We start from the raw sequence: 20,122 nt of genomic DNA, 5'->3' as shown, positions 1-20,122 counted from the left end.
TCAGAATTTCCATTTCAAGGGGAATTTGGAAACTTTTGGGGTTTTGCTGTGATTCAGATTGAAACCACATTTTTAAATGACAAAATTTCCTGCGCACGGGCAGTCCTGTTTTCCAGCTCTCTTTGCTCAGAACCAAAGGCTTCTCTCTCCTCATATTTTTATTGTTTCTATACTGCTGAAACTTCCCCCAGTCCTCCAAAAATACCTGTTTTAGTGCAGCAGATGAGGAAAACAGTAAAACTGAAAGTTGTTGTACTGTCTGTTTCAGCTCATGGATGCGGTGCACAACAAAATGAAAATAATTCTGTTTTCATTTTATGGATTGGAAACTTCATAAAGCCGTCTCAGTCCCAGTGCAGTACTCCAGAAGCCTGAAAAAGCTCCTGACAGTTTGAAATGTTAGGCCAGAGTCCAAATGGGTCTATCAAAGAAAGGGAGATATGAGTGGTGCCCCTAATTTTGTACTCAAGAAATATTCTCCTACCTCACTCTGCAAATATTGGTGCTGTCGTTGCTCCCAGAATGGCACTGGAGATGACAGGAGCAGATGTCCGTGATGCCATTTAGGTAGGACCTGGCTACCTGTGCTCAGGTGCCCAGGTGTCACTGGAGATGGCCTCGAGGTCCTGCCCCCATTGCTTCTGTGCAGCTCTCAAAGAAACATGTCCTGGGTGAGTGATGAGACCTGGCAGGTTAATGAACCATGTGGAAGGGAAGGTGATGCAGCTCATGGGACAGTTCTGCAGTGAGCAATGGAGCATGTGGCAAAGATGCCAGAAGACTATGGACACAGGGAGGGACAGCTCTGGAGTCACAACCAGCCCAATAGCACTGGAGCTGAAAAATTCAGTGTCAAGCTGCTGTCTTAGTAGGTGAGACAGATCGTACATGAAGTTTGCACCATTATCTTAGTAGAGGAAAGTTAATAGAAAAAGTAGTGATAGTCTGATGATAGCACTTTCATAGGTGTCATGGTATTTTCAGATTGGCTTTGGACAGCCTACCTCTGGCAAAGAAGCCTTACAAACTAAGGCATTGCTAAGAGTGGAAATTTCAAAGGAAAGAAACTCTAGGATCCAACATTGGAGCAAATAATTTATATCATAAACGACTCAGGAACAGAATTGTATGGCATATATTGAATTTTATACCCACTGAATACATATTACAATGGAAAAAAATAAAATAAATCAATCACATATAAATCTGCAGAAAAGGTTCAGAAGTAGGGCAGAGAATGAAGTTATCCCACAAAGACATCACAGAAATTTATCTTGGGCTGGTCAAAGTCTGCTGTATATCTAATCCCTGAGCCTGGCTGCCTAATAGCTCAGCTCTTGCTCTCAAGGTACATGATCCAGAACCAAGCAAACAGAAACGTGCTAATAAATTTACATAAGCATGGCCTTCATGTAAATTCAGAGTTAGGGAGCTTAGAGATTAGATGCAGGTTATCTCCTTCCTTCTTAGTTTACTTATCTATGGAGCTCGACAGAGTTGTGATGTTCCTCCCATGCTTACTAGCCTTCCTCCTTTCCACTTTCCTCTTTCTGTCTGCCCTTTACTTTTGCCCTTGCCAGAGCAGGTTGTCCACTACAAAGTCCAGATGGATTTTGAGTATCTCCAAGGAGGAATCTGGATAATCCATGGATTACATGAGCCAACCTTGCCTGGGAACTTTCCTGAGGAGGCAATGGATAAGTCAACAGCGTGTTAACAGTGATGTTGAATGAAAGAGGGTAAGGAACCACAATCTGTACGTGGGCATGGAGAAATAGGAAGGCACAGAAAGCAATATATCTCTAGTCTTAAGGACAAACTGATTCTTTATCCATGGACTGGTATTCAGACTGTCCCTCCAGAGCTTTCAGGGACTCATCCCAGAACCATCATTGCAAGGGTGGGCAGCAGAGTAGGAAAGCAAATGAGCCAGAGGCCTTACTGGCCTCTTTCTCCCTTTTATTTTCAAAGAAGAGGCTCTGAGAAACAGATGGAAAACCCCTAGAGAGGGAAGTAGGGGGTACAAATGCTGGTGGGTATGGTAGGATACCTAAGATGTGAAACAGGGCTTATTCCCTGGGACAGTCACTATCAAACAGATAAACCTGATCCCGCCCATAAAGGTGGGTCAATACCTCCTCCAGCTCCCCCAGCGTGAGGAGCTGTACCTCATTCTTGTCATTCTCAGCAATGACCCCCCAAGCCTCCCTATGGTTTTGGTCCACCTCACAGCAAGCACTCGACCAGATGTGGCTGGGTTTATTCACTCTGCCCTTGGCGATATAGTTGTTCCCAGGCACAGCACCCACTACAACATAGGTCTTGTTACAGCTCACTGTCCTCCTCATCATGGTTTGCTGCTCGTAGTTGTTCCAGGCACCACCATTGAGTTTCTCATCTTGAGGCACGATGTTGGTGAGGCTGAATGTTGCTGTCCTGCTGCTGGAGTCCGAGTGATGTCCACTGGGGTTCAAATGGCCACGGTTCAAACCCGTCAAGTTCTTGTAATCCCGGAGGATAGCCTGGCTCTCGCCAAGCTGCTCTGAAGTGACGTTGAAATATTTTGAGAGTGTCCATTCTCTTTCCATTGTTTTGGGGTAATTCAGACCCATCAGCTTGACAGGTAAAGAGGAAAAACTGTTAGTACTGAGGATGGGAGCAGTGGAGCATGTTTTCCTGGAACAAAAATCTCTGTGTGCCGAGCACTCGTTTTTTTCTGCCTTTTCAATGCAATGAAAACATACTTACCAGAGAGAAATCATAAAGCTGTCCCTCCTTGACAGGAGATTAAAATAAAACAAAGCTCAAAATATGACAGCACTTCATTTGGCTTGTGATCTTTGAGACCTAGCCTGCAGCAGGAGTGTGGGTGGATACATGCGATGTATTTTCCATTCTCCCAGGTCTGAGAGGTGACTTTGGAGAGACACGAGTGTGACACATCTGGTTCCCTTTCCTTCCACCTCCACATCCCACACCTGCACAAGGTTCTCCTCAGTTCCTGCTGCCCCCATTAATCATATCCAACCTTCATCACCTACATCTCATCACACTGTCACCAGTCTTGCTCATTGCTCCATTCAGACCCATACCCACAAATAGCTCTCTCTGTGTTTTTCATGCTTTAGTTCAATCTGTCAGCACGCTACTGCTTGGGGAAAACAAGAGCACAGACATTCTCTTCGAAGCTTAGATCACTTAGGGGGTCTTTACAGGTGGACAGAATGGGAAGAGGATGAGGATAAGAGACACAGAGCCCACAGGACTCCCAGAAGGAGATGAGGAGAACACTCACCTGGGGTTCCACCAGCCAGGTTTTAGGTCTTGTGCCAGGTCCTGGTTGGTACAGGTAAGCAGAGTACACGGGAATACGCCTGCTCCTGTCATACAGGGTGGCAAAATAATACTGATTCTTGTAACGCTGGCAGATCCAGGCTGGGTTCTCTGGCTCCAAGGCTTCATTCGGGGGGGTTTCCCGGAAGAAAAACTGAGGGCATGAACTTTCAAAGGATGTCACCACCTCACCACGTCCCAGCCAGAGGCAGCTCAGTGTGATCTGCAGCAGCAGCACCAGCATCGCAGGGAGGACTTTGAGCTCTTGCTCACCTGGAGATCAAATACAAACAGACACCAAGCTCAGAGAAATCTCATCAAACCTAGACTCATTTTTGTTCTTGTGCAGCACAGCTGGCAGAGGAGACTTTGAAAGATCAAGGAAGGAAATATTAATCCCTCTTCGATACTGAAAAAACAACAGCAGAATAAGGATGAACTCTAAGATAGGTTTTAGAATCATAAATATATTGATACATAATGGTATAGCTTTTCCCATGGTTGCACAGAATTTCTACTGATCCATGTCTTCAGCTTTGCATGTTCTTTTTCCTGTACAGTGAAAGGAGAGGACACAAGAATTTTTATCTTTGGTCCAGAAATAGATTCTATTTCATCTTTCTCAGGTGTTGACATGATTGCCAGCAGTCAGCAAGATCTTTCTGTTTGGAGAAAACAGTTCCTAATTTCATTGTGGTGCAGGATGCTTTATCTTCTTTCAGCTGCACTGCAGGCTTTGGGATAGCAGTGATATTTCCATTTTCATTGCTAGATGTTCGAATGAGTGATTTTTGAATAATTAGCATATGAAACCAGGCTGGTAGGAAAAGCAGCTGGAAGGATTCACAGGAGAGAAAGACGTTATGGTCTCTAAAACATAAATCCCACATTTGTCCAGGGAGGTGTCTGAGCTGAGTATTGCTCTTGGCTTGGAAAATCTCCTTGCCCATTGCCCTTTTGTATTCTTTTCCCTGACCCTCATATATTAATTCTCATTGCATTTGTAATATTGAGACAGAGATATCATTTATATGACACAAGATATTGAACCACAGAGTCAAAGAATCACAGAATAGCTTGGGTTGCAAGGGTCCTTAAAAATCATTCAGCTCCACTCCCCCTGCTGTGGGTAGTTACCAACCATCCCATCAGGCCCTTTATCTCTTTACTAGTGCTGGATCAGGAACGTGATGAGAAGCAAGCTGAAAACTGAGAATTAAAAGCTGCAGGAGGTGGTACTGTCATGCTCTGGAGAGCTGAACCACCTCATGCAGAAGTTCCTTTTTTTGCACCACCCCCTCCACAAGCTTAATACATACGTATAATTCCATTTCAGATATACAGAAACCAACCTACCGTGTGAAAGAGTAGCACATAAATAAGTTTATTCACGTGATGCTGCTTGCAGCCCCAAAACTGTGGAGGATTTTTGAATGGCCCCTGCTACAATCTGAAGTCGTGACTGTGGGGTGACTTATATATGGTCTCCAGGCAGGGAAAGTTGGCTGTTTTATTGGATTTCTCAAGCAAGAGTTCAAGTTGTGTTGTAAAGGGGTGGAGCCAGGATCTGCATTGAAAATGGGTTTTTCCAAAGGTCCTTTGCAAGGTCATGGGTAGAGAAAGCTCCCTCCTTTATACAAGAGTTTGGTGTGAATTTTTCCAGGTGATTTGCCAGCTGAAACTCACAGGTTCATTATGCAAGGTGTTTTATGGCGTTTCTGATTAACTTTGAACCAAGTCTTTGCTATGGCTGTAAGCCAAATTCTATTCGTGGGCCAAAATAATATCTTAAATATACCTTATCTTGAGGTTGCATATGAAATAGGGTACAGACTCCAAGTCTACTCCCAACTGCTTGGTACACACTGTGGTTGGCTGGCAGTGGTGCAAAGATAAGTGATGTTACCAGGTAAGGCATCAAGGAGCACCTGTTTGCTCCAGCCACCCAACACCTTCAGTGCATCTCACACAACTTTGGTCCAGCATTGCTGGGAAGCAGTTTCCCCAAAGTATCCCAGATCAGGTCCAACATTTTTCCAGCTCAGCAGGTGAGCAGCAAAGGCAGCACCACTTCAAAGTATACTGTCAGGCTTTGGTGCCTTTTCTAGACAGGTGACACAGCACCAACGCAGCTGTGTGCTGCATCTCTAATAGGATCCAGGGGATCGGAGTCTCCTTGGAGACACTCAAGGGCAGGCTGGATGAGGCTCTGAGCAACCTGATTGAGCTGGAGGTGTCCTTGTTCATTGCAGAGGAGTTGGACCAAATGACCTTCGGGGTCCCTTCCAACTCAAACAATTCTACAATTCTATGATTCTGTGAGTGGCTTATCTCCATTGGGAATGATATTCTTTCTTTGAGGTTTTTGTCTGAACATCACCAAAGGTGATTTTTTTTTTTTCTGGATTCCATCTGATTTTGTGATTTTCTCAGAGAATAGTTCATATGGTCACAAGTTCCCAGCTTCCTCCAGTCTCTGCTGCCTCTAAGTACCTCTCCCATGTTCTCCAGACCTTTACTTCTATATGCTTATACTTGTTTTCCAAGTCATTCCTCCTCCCCTTGCCCTCTGTAATACAAAATATCAGAATTCTGAAAAGTACGTGCACACATAAAATATAGTTTTCCCCTATGAGGATGGTTAGATCTCAGCAATTGCAGCACACCCTTTGTCTGCTGTATTTATTCCAAAGATTAAGGAAATGCTTTGAAATCACAGAATCATTAAGGTTGGAAAGACCACTAAAATAATCTAGTCCAACCATTAACCCATTGAATATGGGAGTCAGTGGAGAAAGGAACAAGGACTTACCTTGAAGCTGTGTCTCAGAAGCAGCAGCTGAACTGTCAGTTCGTTTTTCCCCCCAAGAAATGGACATACGTTCAGAGCCCCACTGCAATACGCATCTGCACCAGTGTAAACCTGCACCTTTTAATAACAAACAAAAATTACATTAAAAAAAGAGAGATTTCTGTTGTAACTACTCTGGGGAAATTTGCTCACATCTTCCTAGAAATGCGGGGCAACAGTTGCTATTTCCTCAGGATTTCATCCAGGTTTACTAGGGAGCACAACATGTCAGAAACAGATCGGAACCAGATAGCTGAGCTTGCTGATTTCTCTTTCTACTTCCTCATTTCCCATGGGGTGCTGAGTTTCTATTCCCAGCAGACAGCCTCGGCATTAGGCAGTACATCCTGTCTCTGAGTACACACAGATGTTCATGGGCTGCTCTTCTACGGCCTCTCAAAATACAGTTAATAGAGTCAGAGTACACGTTTTTCCCTTGCCTAATTGTAATGGTTTTGTAATAGCACATGCTAATGACATTATATATATATTTCATTTATTTCTATTTTCTAGATACTGGAGGACCATTTTCAAGTTGGACAGGTCCTCTCTGATTTTTGTATCAATATATGAACCACAAGCACTCTCTTTTTCTATATGGTGCTTATCAACTCCAAAGCCCATGCTCATGAAATAGCCAATATTCCCTCTCCAGGGAATAAGCATATAGAGGATTGCAAACTGCTCTGTCTGCTGCTTTACAGTGACTGCTGAGCCCATGTCCAAACAGCATCCCAGTGTGCATACAGGAGGTTTGGTGGAGAAAGGGTTTCTTCTATTAGTAGTGGAGGGAATACTGTCTTCTGATTTCCAAGGGAATGAAAAGAGTTTGCTCCTATAGTCTCTCAAAGGAAAGCTGTAGGAGAGATGTTGTTTTCCCACATCACAAGTGGGTTGGAAATGGCATTAAAATGATGATAACCAATAACCACCTGTTATAACTAGGATGTATCAGAGTTTGGGACCTGGACCAGAAATATATTAGACAAAGGTCATGTAGTCTAATGTTGTTATAGCCCCTGGAAGTATCTCCACAGAATTATGGCTGAGGTTGGAAAGAATCTGTGTGTCTAACTGGCCATCCTTAGGCAGGAACATCCAGAGCAAGGTGCAGCCTTGAGGTATTGGAGCAAAGAGATTCTGGGACTCAAGGTGAGAACAGCATTTGATGGACATTTCTGAATAAGAATAGCAAGATGCTGAGTTTGGTGTCCCAGCGGTACTCACTGGGCTTCTGCTTTTAATACAGTGAAGTGACAGGCTATTATTAGAGTTCTGCTGCTCACAAGAAGTCATTGTATACAGAGAAACAAAGAACCAAAACTGTGTTGGTTCTTTTTTGTGTGGTTGGTTGGTTTGGGTTATTTTCAAAAAGGACTTATAATATCCACACCAAACAGGAAGTGAGCAAAGCAGTTATTAGCTAAGGTACTGAGTACTACAACCAGGACCCAGCTGTGATATCAAAAATGCTGTGCAAACATAGCTCAGGTTTTCCAAAGGCCCGATGGTGAAATCCCACACAGAGCGATTAGCAGCAAGTCTTGGTTGACAAAAAGTTTTCCCACGTAGTTGGCATCAACAAAAGCTAATCAAGATCAGCTTTAGGGGTGGACCAGTGTAAAATTCTCATGTGGGCAGTCTGCATTTGGCAGGGGAGGAAAGTGAGTCCAGCTTAGCTATGAATGAGTGACCTGTGGGAATGAAACTGGACTCTTCCATAGTATGGAAGTGTGGAGTTGCCCATAGTTTTAATTAATCTGCAAAAAGCTACATAATACATATATATAAAGAAGGAAAATATGCTATGTCTAAAATACAGACAACAGTCAAGGACTACAGTAAGAGTGAGTTGGGGAAATAATGAGAAGAAGCCATGAGCCCCATGCTCAACTCCCAGCGACTGTTAGGTCATGCTTTTTCAACCTTCATTTCTTCAACTGTTAAAGCTCAGAGATGGAAAAATCCTACCAAATCCTCCAGTCTTCTCCAAGTCATGTGGGAGCTCAGATGTTTGTAGATGACATATTTCCAGTAATCTTCCTGCATCGTAGTACAAAAGAAACAGGAAGGTGTGTTCAAGTCCAACCTTGGCATCTCCATTAGAATTTTCTCCTGACATTTACCTCCCCCCTTCCCTTTCTAACAGATGTTAGACTGATGCTGTAGCAGTCCAAATGAGGAGAGATACGCCTCCTGTGGCTGCAGGGTAAGAAGGAGAGGATTTGGAATCAGCAGTCAGAGGATGATACTATTTCCACTGCAGAAGAAGAGATGCTACAAAAGTCTTTTTTCACCTTTCTATCTCCATGGAAGAAGCAAATGAAGAGCCACAGAGCTGCAGTGTAGATCTTAAGGAAGGAATAAATCACAGCAATAGAAGCCAAATGGGCACAAGAAAACAAAATGCAAGGGAGACAGATTGATGGCTGGACTAGAGGATCTTAGTGATCATTTCCAACCTTAATGATTCTATGATTCTATAAAACGTTTCACTCATATATGATACATGCTGTTCTGGACTGCTCTCCTTAGAGGGCAGCCAAGAGGAGGGCTTCAGGTGAGGGTTCTCAAAGGTTTGCAGTGCAGTCTCCATTAAGGAGCACAGCTCATGCAAGCAACACAACTCATGTTCACTGCAATGCAAGAAGTGTCACATTTATGGAGAAAAGTGGGCAGAGAGTAATTAAGGATGCAAGAGATAAGAGGTTGCCAAATGCAGCACCAAAACAAGTGCTGTATTTATAAACTCTTGGTCTTGAGCTATTTTCCTAGAGCTATTCCTGCATTTTGGAGAGAAACACATCCCTGTAAGGATCAAGCAGTATTTTTAATGTATTAGAGTTTAGCAGGAAAAGCTTGCACATTGTGTTACCCAAATTTGGATTACTTGAGGTTACTTTGGGTGTATGAACTCAACCAGACTGAGTGCCATGGTCTGTGTGCATGCGCAGCAGGCACAGCTCAGTGGCAGTGGGGTCTTGTGTCACCAATTGCTCTGCTACAAAAACTCATCAGCGGAGGGCTGGCAGATTTGCCTGTGGTTACTTTCGCTCTTTCAGTTTTGTTCAGCTTTGGAGACCAAAAATCGACCAGTTGTTTTCATTTTCTGATTCCTGAACAGCAGCAGAGGTTCTGCAGGGGACAGCTAAGCAGTCACCAAACTGTCACGCTATGGATGCTCACCAGTTGGGTGCTGCTGGATGAAGAGATGGAAACAAGAAAGAAGCTGGGAGCAGAGGTAAACCACAGACAGCAAACATGACTCTGCAATATTGATGTAGAAGGAAAATAAGAATGCTTGTATCTATTTAATGTCATGTGGAAAAGTTAAAATAACCTTACACAAAACAGTAGGAGATATTCATCTTCAAAATATCTCCATATGAGAGATCTATCCTAATTCAGGCATTTGGAAATCACATTTAGAGTCAGTAGAGAGAAAAAGACCTGCAGGGAGGTGTACATATTACCCACAATAAGGCAAATCTTGGTGACTGTGGTTTTGGTGTACAATGCCTACATCCCACAAGACACTGCTGGACATCATCACTGGGGACACATCTCTTGAGATTCAAGGCAACTCGGTCCCATGTGCCCAGGAAGAAGCTCAGTTCTTTCACTATGATATGAAAACTAGCAGAGAACAGCTGTGCCTTAATACCTTTTGCAGACTAGAAGTGGTTGCCAAAGCAATTTCAGCTACGTCAGACCTATGGGATTCCCCACAGAAAAAGAATTGATTTGCTCCAAGTTCAAGAAACCCAGCTCTGTGACTCAGGGTGAGGAAGGCCGTCCCTCTCCTGATTTTATGGTGTGGCAATAAGAAAGGCAAACAATGAATCGATGGGGAAATCCTGCCAGTGACCACAACATGTTGGAGTCAGCAGGTTTGGGGCCCTCCTTCCTCATGCTGCCTCCTTGCATGGCCCAGGTCATGAAAAACAGCACAAAAAGAGAATAGCAGACAGGTCTGGGATCTATCATCTTCTGGGCCTCAAGAAACTCCTTTCCTCCATCTCTCCATATTGTTTCTTCCTCAAAGGGCTTGACTCATTCAGTCTCCCAGCACTGCGGCTTCACTCTGCCCAGAATAGTTAACCACAGCCTTCACTGCAGCCTGTCAAGGTGATTAAAATTCAACAGCTGTCAAGTTTATCAAGCTTCAGGGAGCAAATGCCCTCACTTCCCTTCCAGCTAGGAGACTGTTCTGTTCCCCACTCCAGGCTTTGTTCACCTTTATGGGCAGCAGGTCACTCACCCCCAGCAAGGCACAAGCTTATCCAGGGGAAACTCTGTGCTCTGGTTTCATGAACAGGTTGGTCCGTATAGAAACTAAACCACACTGTGGTTTCATACGGATGTGTTTTTAAGAGGCTAAAATAATCCTTTACTTACTAATACAGGCTGTTTATTAAGCCTTTGAATTGTCCTTCTGGAAGACATTATATATTTGGGCCCAGATTTTAACATGTAGGTGGACTCCCAAGTCCTGTTGCCATGAAGCTGCTCTGAGATATGCAACCAAGAGCCCTGGGGAATAACTCTTAGTAGAGGCTGAGGGACTCAGGCTTAAAGGTAAAGGTGAAAGAGTGAGAAGGTGAAAAAGGGGAGGCTGACGGGCAGCCCAATTGCTGCCTATAGCTAATTGGAAAGGCAGATGCAAAGTTAATGATGTCAAACTCCTTGTGGTAGAGCCAGACGCTGTAATAAAGGGCAGCTGCCACAGGCTGTGGCTTGGGAGGTACAGGCTGAACAACAGGATAGAAGAAATTGCCTCTAGGAAGGTACTACAGCACTGGAACAGGTTGTTTGGAAGGGATTAATGATGAAATGTAGAGGCTACTCAAGGCTCAGCTGGATAAAACCATGGCTAAGCTGGTCTAGAGATGACAGCATTCAAACACAAAGTTGAATTGGAGACCTCCAGCTAATGTTTCTACCTAATATCTCTGTGATCCTGTGACAAACATAGCTATTGTTTTCTACTCTTCCCCATCCTGACACACACATCTGGAAAATTGTGGCAATGCAATAGATAGACAGATTCCCTGATCTTGTATCTTCAGGTCTTTTTACATCCCAAAACCCATAAACACGGAAATAAATAGACATCACATACCTCAAAGAGCCAAGAGAAGGGCACATTTCCAGATACGGTGTTGAGAGTCCCCTCAGGGATAGATCAGGCTCCATCAGCTCATTTCCTCCCACGGGAGAATGATGATCTCCCACAATCACTGCAGCCACCCAGTTCCTCTGGTAGTCCTTCAAAATCACCTCCCCGTGGGAACTGTGCTTCCACCTCCTGGGAGCCCCAGGTCGATCCTCTGTGCCATAAACAAACTGTGTTACTGCACATTAATTACGTGGAGGATAATTAGCAGTTGTGTCGACAAGTTCCAGTTTGGTGTCTGGCTCACTCTGTATGGAAATTAGGTTGTTGGTCGTGGGCGGAAATACGTCTGATCAAGCTCCAGAGGAAGAGCTTCATTACTAATTAGAAAGAGCAGACCCTTTGCTCAGGGGTTGTGCTTTGTCTCTGCTGGACTTGGGATACTCCATGGATGCGGCACAGCCAGAAGAAGCAGCTGTCCACAGTGGGCAGTCCTGAACTTCACTTCAGCTCTGAAGACGTCAACTCAAGTTGCTCATTGCTCTCTGCCTGGAGGCACAAAGGATGTGATGATGCTGCATGGTATGAGGGTGGCAGATCCTGCCACAGCGCCAGCATCATCTTCTGTTAAGAGATGGGAGCAGTGATCTGGAAAAAAAGCCTTTGGAGATGCTGATGCTGCCAAGTGAGATCTTGTTCCTGATCTTAATTATGTGTTCTGTCGTTTTACATTTTTGTGACTTTCTTGCCGTTACTCAAAATCCAGATTTCTAAATAAACAGATCCTTCATTCATAAATCTTGCTCGGTGCTCACATATATTGATTCCTATTTAACACTTAACTTATGGGAAGGTGATAAAACCAGTGGGTATTAAGTGCTAAAATGCAATTAGGAGACTGGTTTTAGGACTTCATTCAATGCATTTATATCAAGTTTAAGGTAGGATCTACATTTAACAGTGAATGAGCAAACAGCCTGCTGTTCCCGACTGGGGCATGATGGTTTAATTATGGTAGACAGGGAGCATGAGCCAATCACTTAAGGTTGGTACATGTGGCAGGAGGTCAGCATAAGACTCCTTCATTTTGATTGCCTGTGACATAAGTTGTTGATGTTTTCCAGCTGCAATTCTTGGTTTCTGACTACAGCAAAGTTTGTGACTACATTTCATATCCACAAAATCTGTTCACTACTACCTGCTGCCTAAAATTGGAGCCCAGAATATAATCTGAGGACCAGTGGGAAGACAAGAGTTCAGACAGGGAGGCTCAGTGCTGCATCACAGTGTGTGTATGAAGAAAGCAGATAGGGCTCAATCCTCACCAGGAACATTCCTCAATCACACTTAATTCACAACAAACTGGCCCTCAGCACCAAGCTACGAGAATCAAACAACTGCAACAACCATCACAACAGCTGACCCTGCCCAAATGACATGGACTCCTGTGTTTGCTTCCATACCTCTGTTGATTGCTGGACAGAATTTGTCTGGCTGAAGATACTATTGAAATATTAATGCATGTTTCCATAGCACAGCTCATAGAATCATAGAATTGTTGGAGCTGGAAGGGATCATGAAAGGTCACCTAGCCCAACTCACCTGCAATGGTCACAGACACCCACAGCTCAATCAGCGTGCTTAGAGCCCCATCCAGCCTGACCTTGGATATCTCCAGGTCATACCAGGCAGGAGGAACTGTGCTATGAAAACGCTTATTTCTCTTTGATGGCTACAAGGAAATAGGGTGACAAGCACTGATTTATACCTCTAAGGCTACCTGAGATGAGCCTCATCTTTATATATGTGACACCTATTTTATATTATTTAATTTGCCAAAGCATAATAAAAAATACAAAAGTTACCCCTTGCCAAAGTTGCTTCCTTATGGACAGACCTCGATGCAAAGAGCCCCTCCTTGTTAATTCTTATGACATAGGCATGTCAATACAACAGGAATTTCAGAGGAACCAGGAAATGGGAAAGTTTGCGACACTCCAGGAGAACCTGTTGCACTCACAGCATCTTTCCTGTGTCATCAGTCACAAGGATATGTGGGATACACAGGGATATTACTCAGGGATATGATTTAGTGTAGGGTTTTTTGAGTTAGGGCACTGGTTAGGCTGCTGTTGGACTTGGTGATCTTCAAGGTCTTTTCCAACCTGGGTAATTCTATGATTCTATGAGTCTAAGGATGTGACTTGAGAACAAAGCAGGAAAATAATCTGTGTAGCGAGGAATAAGAGGGAAGGATGCATGCCATGTGACTTCAGGTTGGATATTAGGAAAACGTTCTTCTCAGAAAGAGTGGTCAAGCACTGGAACAGGTTGCCAAGGGAGGTGGAGGAGTTGCCATCCCTGGGGGAGTTCAGGGAGATGTGGCACTGAGGGACGTGCTTAGTGGGCTTGGTGGGGGTGGGCTGATGGTTGGACTAGATGATCTTAGTGGTCTTTCTAACCATACTGATTCACAATTCTATGCTGTTCAGTCTTCATCTTCCTAGATCTAACCACTTGAAAAGCCTGTAGAGATTTATTTTTCTTATCTCTTGGCATGGTTAGCTGAGTTTAGAGTAATGCTCTGCAGGTGATTTGAGTCCAAAATTGCTGTTAGCACCAAAAAATCACCCAGCATGCAGATGGGCTCATGACTGTCTAGCTATGGGCTGGATGCAAATTTGAGGTGCTTGGGAAGTGAAGTCAGGAGCTGTTTGTGCAAGTGACTCGTGCTGCTGCTCTGAGTTAGGCCAGCTGATGGGCACGAGAAGAGTGAGTCAAGAGCCAGCTAATGCTTGTGGCTGAATTTGCCCCTGTGATGTAGCCTTGCTTTTAACACTCCCCTTTCAAACCAAATCAATGGCCTCAGTGGGATGAGCAGATCCCAAGACTACAAGCAATGTTCCCTTCTTGTCCTGGGTATCTGCTTGAGCTACCACCTCTCTGGATGTGGTCACTGCCAAAATGATGCATAAGAAAACCCTGTGTTTCAGCTCCATGGATGTAGAATTCAATATCTATTTTCATTTTATGCATGCACAGAACAAGTTTACTATAAATACGAACCCGTGTCCATAATAGGCAAGCGGGGAAATTTGAAATGGGTATTTCCAAGAGTATGTCAACAAGATATGGTGAGTCACAAACTGCGGTAAGATAAACTCAGCATTTCCTTTGTTTTGTGGGTTTCTGCATTGACACAGCCTTGAAAGTGTTACACATGGGCAGCACCCATCTTTGCAAGTAGGAGAGAGGAATGGGAACACTGAAGGCTGACAGGTCTGTGGAATGACTACTAAGATCATCCAATCCAACCATCAACCCATTCCCACCATGCCCACTAACCATGTCCCTCAGTGCCACATCTGCCCTTTTCTTCAAAGGCACGGTGACTTTATCACTTCCCTGGGTAGCCTATTCCAACATCTCAACTTGAGGGTACTAAACTTGTGGGTATTGTTTTAGGTATTTCTACATCTTTAGCCTTTGGAGTTGAACCATACCTTGTTGCCCTCCTTGGATCTCAGGGTCACCACAGTAGAAAACATGGGTTCACCAGATTGAATACAGAGTATTGCATCTGGGCAAAGGAGGAATAAATGTCACCACCAGCTTCTGGGATTGATAAACCCTAAGTCAGAACTTCCTCAGGCTCACACAGGAGGTATTGGAGGCAAAACGATGGGCTTGAATTGAACAATGTCAGCACTTGCAGACACTGTGAAGTCTGTGATGGAAATGGCTTGGAGCATCTTGATCTAACACCGATGTCAGACTTGCTGTGAGTAGAATTTTGGACTGTTCAGAGCTCCCTTCCAATCTCAGACTTCCCATGATAATCATTCTTCTTCTTGCCTTGGCTTTGCAAGACATGAAGTGTAGTTTCAGAGTATGGATGCTGACCCCACAGGAGCAATGAAAGAAGATACTGATGTTGAATTTATCAACTACATCTCCTTTTTCCCCTCCTCTTTTTATTCATTTATTTATTCATCAACTCTGTATCTGTTTGCAAGGAAGTCTGTATTATAAAATTATTCATGAACACAGAGTGCTATAGCACCCAAATGAGGTAGGATGGAAGCAGTCAGCATGTCAAGTCCTATCTCGAATGGACTTGAGTAAGGACATTATGAGGAAGTCTTACTGAGAACAAGACCAAAATACAGGAAAACAAAGGTAAATCTGGAACAATCAGAACTAACATCAAGTTTAGAGCTCATCTTAGATAGCTTCATTCTTGTTTTTAAGACAGTGGCAGACCCAAATCACAGGAATCATCGCAAAATGCACTGCCTGATATAGTTTGGTTTTCTTGGTGGTAAGGTGGATTTCTGATAAATGCAGAGCTGTTACCATCAGCCCCTAAAGTGCATCCTGGGAGGTTTGCCACAGGAAATACAACATCGAATGTGACTTGTTCTTTCTGTATCATTTTTATACTGACTCCTAAATCTTCCCCACGGACACTGATGGATGCATTACTGGGAAAACATGTGGGTAGTAGCACAAACTTGTCATCAAAATCCACGCATTTGTTTGAGGCAAATCTTTCAAAACATAATTCTACCAAGGATTAAAACAGGTAACACCCCTCTTTATTGTAACCTAGAGCAACTGCTCAGCCTGATTTATTCCATTTCAGAGTTGATCTCTGCTGCACATCACTGGTGCCCTACAGCTATTTGGATATTATTTGTCAGTGCATATAACATGAAGTCTTATGTTCATACAAGACTCTTTATCCGTGTGTCATGCTCTACGTTGAACTTTTATTTTGCTCTTGGAAACCACTCTAACATTCAGAAGAGCTAATAGAAGAATGGACTTAATGATATTATTTACTCTCAATCTGCTCCTCCATGCTCTGAATTACACTGTCATCCAGCATCCATTCAGGCAGCTCATCTAGGTAGCCTTTAAAAGGCTACATGTTATTTATTCTCGGTCATCCAAACAAACTGGCCTGCAGGAACAATTTGTCCCCAGAGATAAGAACATTTACGAATGGCAGGTAAAAACTGATAGCTTTCTGCTTTCTCCATCAATTACACATTAACCTCCAGGTAGAAGAATATTTTCCATGAAAGCTACAAACACTGCAATTAGTGTTTTAGGTTTCATTATGGCAATAAGGCTAGATATCACTATTGATAAAATTGGAAGGAAAAGCAATATGGAGGTTACCTTATCTGCCTCCTGCCGAGTGATGCTCAAGGAAATACACACACAGACTCCAGGCTTCCTTGTTTCTTGACAATGTTGTTGAACAGTCCAAGAGTTGGACTCAATGACCAGAAGTTGGACTCAATGATCCTTATGGTTTCCTTCCAACTTGGGATATCCAATGATTTTAACCAAAGCCATCCTAGAAGCCCAGCCATCCCACCATCCCATCTAGAAAGCTTCTAGACCATCAACCATCTGTATCACCAACCAAACACTGGGCAATTGGATTTTACATTAAAAAAAAAAAGTGACTATTTTTTAACAGTGCATTTCACTCCATTCCATCCAGGGCACTCTGAGGATGTCAGCACGGAGGAGGACATCCTTCCCTATGCATGTTCTGCATGATGCTCAGATACTGCACCGCAGAAGGGGCTTTCCTCAGGAAGTGTGGTTTCTCTACCCTGCATTATAAGAGGGAAAGCAAGACTGGGAGGTTTTCTGGTCATCCTTTTAGGAGAAGGGAAAGCTGTCCTGATCGGTGTCAGCAGCCCCGGTGCAGGAAGTGGGCTGTTTGCAGTGTGTGCTAGATCTGTTCTATCGCATGTAGGAAGTGGTGTAGCACTTCCCTGTACACAGCAGTTACCAACACCGCAGCACCTTGGTTTCAAGCTGGGGACCAGCAAACTCTGCAGTTTGAAACCTTACCAAAGCTGAAAAGTTCTTTGAAATGAACTAGAGAAGTCGGTGAGAGCTGAACTGTAACTGAGGTTTTGCTGGCAAAACACTATGGTGTTTGCTGAATTGCAAACAGGGGAAATGCTTTATGAGAAATATCAGACCTGGTTCTTCTTTGATTTGACTCCATTGTTCTGAAGAGCAGCCTGTTTATGGTTGCAGACTCCTAAATCCTCTGCCTTCTCCTCCCTACCTGGATATGACCAACACAAAGCATTGAGAGCTTCTGAGTGAACCAAAGAGCATAGCAGATGGACCTGGAAAGGACTCTTAGCCCATCACCAGCCTTCATAAACATTCAGCATACAGTATGCCATTCCTGGCAGCTGCCTGGCCCATCTCCTCATAACAATTTACTTAGTGTAGATTTTACTTTGCTCCATTGTATGCCTACCAGCATGACCTAACTGCACTGGCTGCTCTTACTGCTGGGATTTTTTCCTAATGTAAACCCTAAATACCCCTGCTGTGACAGTTGCTGAAAGGTTGATTTAATGCTCGGTGCACCAACAGGTTGGATAGAAGGAAAAACTTCTTCTCTGAAAGGCTGGTCAAGTACTGGCATAGGCTGCTCAGGGAGGTGGAGGAGCCACCGTCCTTGGAAGTGTTCAAGAAACATGGAGATGTGGCACTGAGGGATGTGGTTAGTGGGCATCATGGGGATGAGTTGACACTTGGGCTGGTAGATTTTAGAGGTCTTTTCCAACCTTAATAAAAGGGGAGTTCGTCATCTTTCCTGTGCCACAAGCTGTAATTCCAGACAACTCCACAGTGATATAGTTGGAAGTATCTCAGAGAATTATAGAATGGCCTGGGTTGAGAAGGACCGCAATGATCATCCAGTTTCAACCCCCCTGCTATGTGCAGGGTTGCCGACCACCAGAACCATATCCAGCCTGGCCTTGAATGCCTCCAGGGATGGGGCATCCACAGCCTCCTTGGGCAACCTGTTCTAGTGTGTCACCACTTGAAATATATTTCACCATTGAAAATATATTTTATATGAGACAGGAAACGGGAAAAATATACATATTCCCTCTTTCTTTTAGGTCCCAAGCACTGCTCTTTCTCTTTATTACTAATTTATTAATAATCATTATTCTTTAAGAAGTGTATTCTTTGGAAGAGCTTTGCAACTCAAATTTGCAGTTGCTTGTAGCTGAGCACAAGTTAAGCATGTATGCTTAACTTCTTTCTCAGTTTTAAGTAAATGATAACGAGAGATCACAAGAACAGAGCGCACCAAACTGAAGTAAAGAAGAATCATTATAGGCAGGGCAAATCTCAAATTCTTCATTGACCTCAGCCTCAGGAGGTGGCACACAGAAAGTAGAAACTAGGTCAGCTTCGAAAATATGAGCCTCAGAGAATACACGGAGTATACTGAGGCTAAATCAGAATGCCCAAATCATGCAACTAAATAGATCTGGGGCAATGGAAAATCCCTTCTTACGTGCATTGACCGTCATAATATGACCCAGAGAAACTTTAACCTGCTGCAAAGCACAGAGGGGAGGTTACTGATGGGTGACACCATAAAGCTGAAAGAACCCAGAAGCAGGAGGTGCCTTCAGTTTGCTTGAGTCCCAGGGAATTTTCTGGGATGTTTAAAAATAACACTACATGTTATGTCGAGGAGCTTGAGCAGCATGGGAAGATGCTCTCAGGTAAAGAAAAGGAAAAAGACATGATCTTTTAAGAAAGGATTGGAAGGGCAAGATGAATCCTGGAAATTATAGACTAGAACAAACTTCATTTCACTCCAGAACAACTTCTGAGACCAACTGTCTAAAAGCATCTGTAGAGGGATATAGGTGTTTGTTAAGACCACATTTTCTCTATTCAGTCTGATTTCCTTGAGACTTGGTGACAGGCCTTGTGAGTAAAGGAGATACAGGAAACTTCACATCTCTTCTCCTCACAAAGACTTTGGATCTTGCCTCCCTTGACATTGTCTGAGAGCCAGGAGGGTGGTGCAGTGCATTAGGATAGGTGTTGCATTGCATCCTGCAATGTCAAACCCATCCCACACCCACAGCCAACAACAATCTGGTAAGGGCAGTACAATGGATAGGGAGGTTTCTCTCACTGTAAAGAGTATTAGAACAGGCTCCCTCAGGAGGTAACAAGGTCTCTATTATGAGACATCTTTCAGGTAAACCATAAGCATAATTGCTTCTGGGTTTTAGTTGGGAAATATATGGGCTGACCTTTGAGGCCACCCCAGCGTCATTTATGTTGCCATCACAACCCTGTAGATTTGGTCTTCAGCAGAGGGAAATGGTGATACGTCCTTGTCAAACCATGACAGTCCTCCCCCAGGTCCTTCAGCTCAGTTGCGTCCCTCACAACAGCAGTGATGAAGACATTTCTTGCTGTTCCTGAGCCACTTGTGGAAGGAACAAAGGACAACTCTGGGTCAGCTGTCCCTTCTTCTTTCTTTTTATTCAGTCTTTTAAGCATCTGGATCTACCAGAGACACTAGTTCCTTGGGTCGCCCTTCCTTCTCTCTTCCTTGAACACAAAAGACTCAAGATCACAGAGGGTGAGCAAAACGCGTAGACGCATTCCATTAAAGTCTTCCTTCAATCATCAATTCAGATGCCATAATGATTTCACTAGGTCACCTAACAAAAGATGCGCCTGCAACTGAAGGTAGTAGAGGTATCTAATAGAGATATTTGCTGGGATACAAGAGGAAAATAAATAGGATCCAACGAAAGGGGGCTGGCTATTTTAAGGCAGCTGTCAGCCAAGTCACCTACTTCAGGAACTCTGGAAGTGGCAACACCTGTAGTCAAAATACATCATGAAAAGGGAGAAACAGACCAAGAGAAAAGCACTGAACTCAGCAGTTCCCTGTCCATCACAAGGCAGGCTGTGCCCAGGGACTGAAGTCCCACAGAGTGAGGCTT

General features: G+C 43.8%; 1 protein-coding gene across 4 annotated transcripts; it reads right to left on the bottom strand.

Moving 5' to 3' along the window:
* Window positions 1-1,124: 1,124 nt before the first annotated feature.
* Window positions 1,125-11,435, bottom strand: LOC107314934 (endonuclease domain-containing 1 protein-like). Of its 4 annotated transcripts, none has more exons than XM_015864895.3 (4): window positions 11,307-11,435; window positions 6,146-6,262; window positions 3,296-3,606; window positions 1,125-2,615 (listed from the first exon to the last, which is right to left on the bottom strand). In XM_015864895.3, exons 2-4 carry the CDS (start codon window positions 6,210-6,212, stop codon window positions 2,070-2,072), a joined length of 924 nt encoding a protein of 307 aa, XP_015720381.2. In that variant the 5' UTR covers window positions 6,213-6,262; window positions 11,307-11,435; the 3' UTR covers window positions 1,125-2,069. The 4 variants fall into 4 exon arrangements, with proteins under 4 accessions (XP_015720381.2, XP_015720305.2, XP_032296810.2 ...); XM_015864819.3 differs by lacking the exon at window positions 11,307-11,435 and adding an exon at window positions 6,338-6,469; XM_032440919.2 differs by lacking the exon at window positions 11,307-11,435 and having other exon boundaries at window positions 6,146-6,425.
* Between the last annotated feature and the right edge of the window lie 8,687 nt (window positions 11,436-20,122).

The sequence above is a fragment of the Coturnix japonica genome, chromosome 1 (assembly GCF_054131305.1).
Source record: "Coturnix japonica strain WE chromosome 1, WE-NBRP24, whole genome shotgun sequence".
NCBI classification, from domain to species: Eukaryota; Metazoa; Chordata; class Aves; order Galliformes; family Phasianidae; genus Coturnix; species Coturnix japonica.
This window is presented reverse-complemented; position numbering and strand designations above follow the sequence as displayed.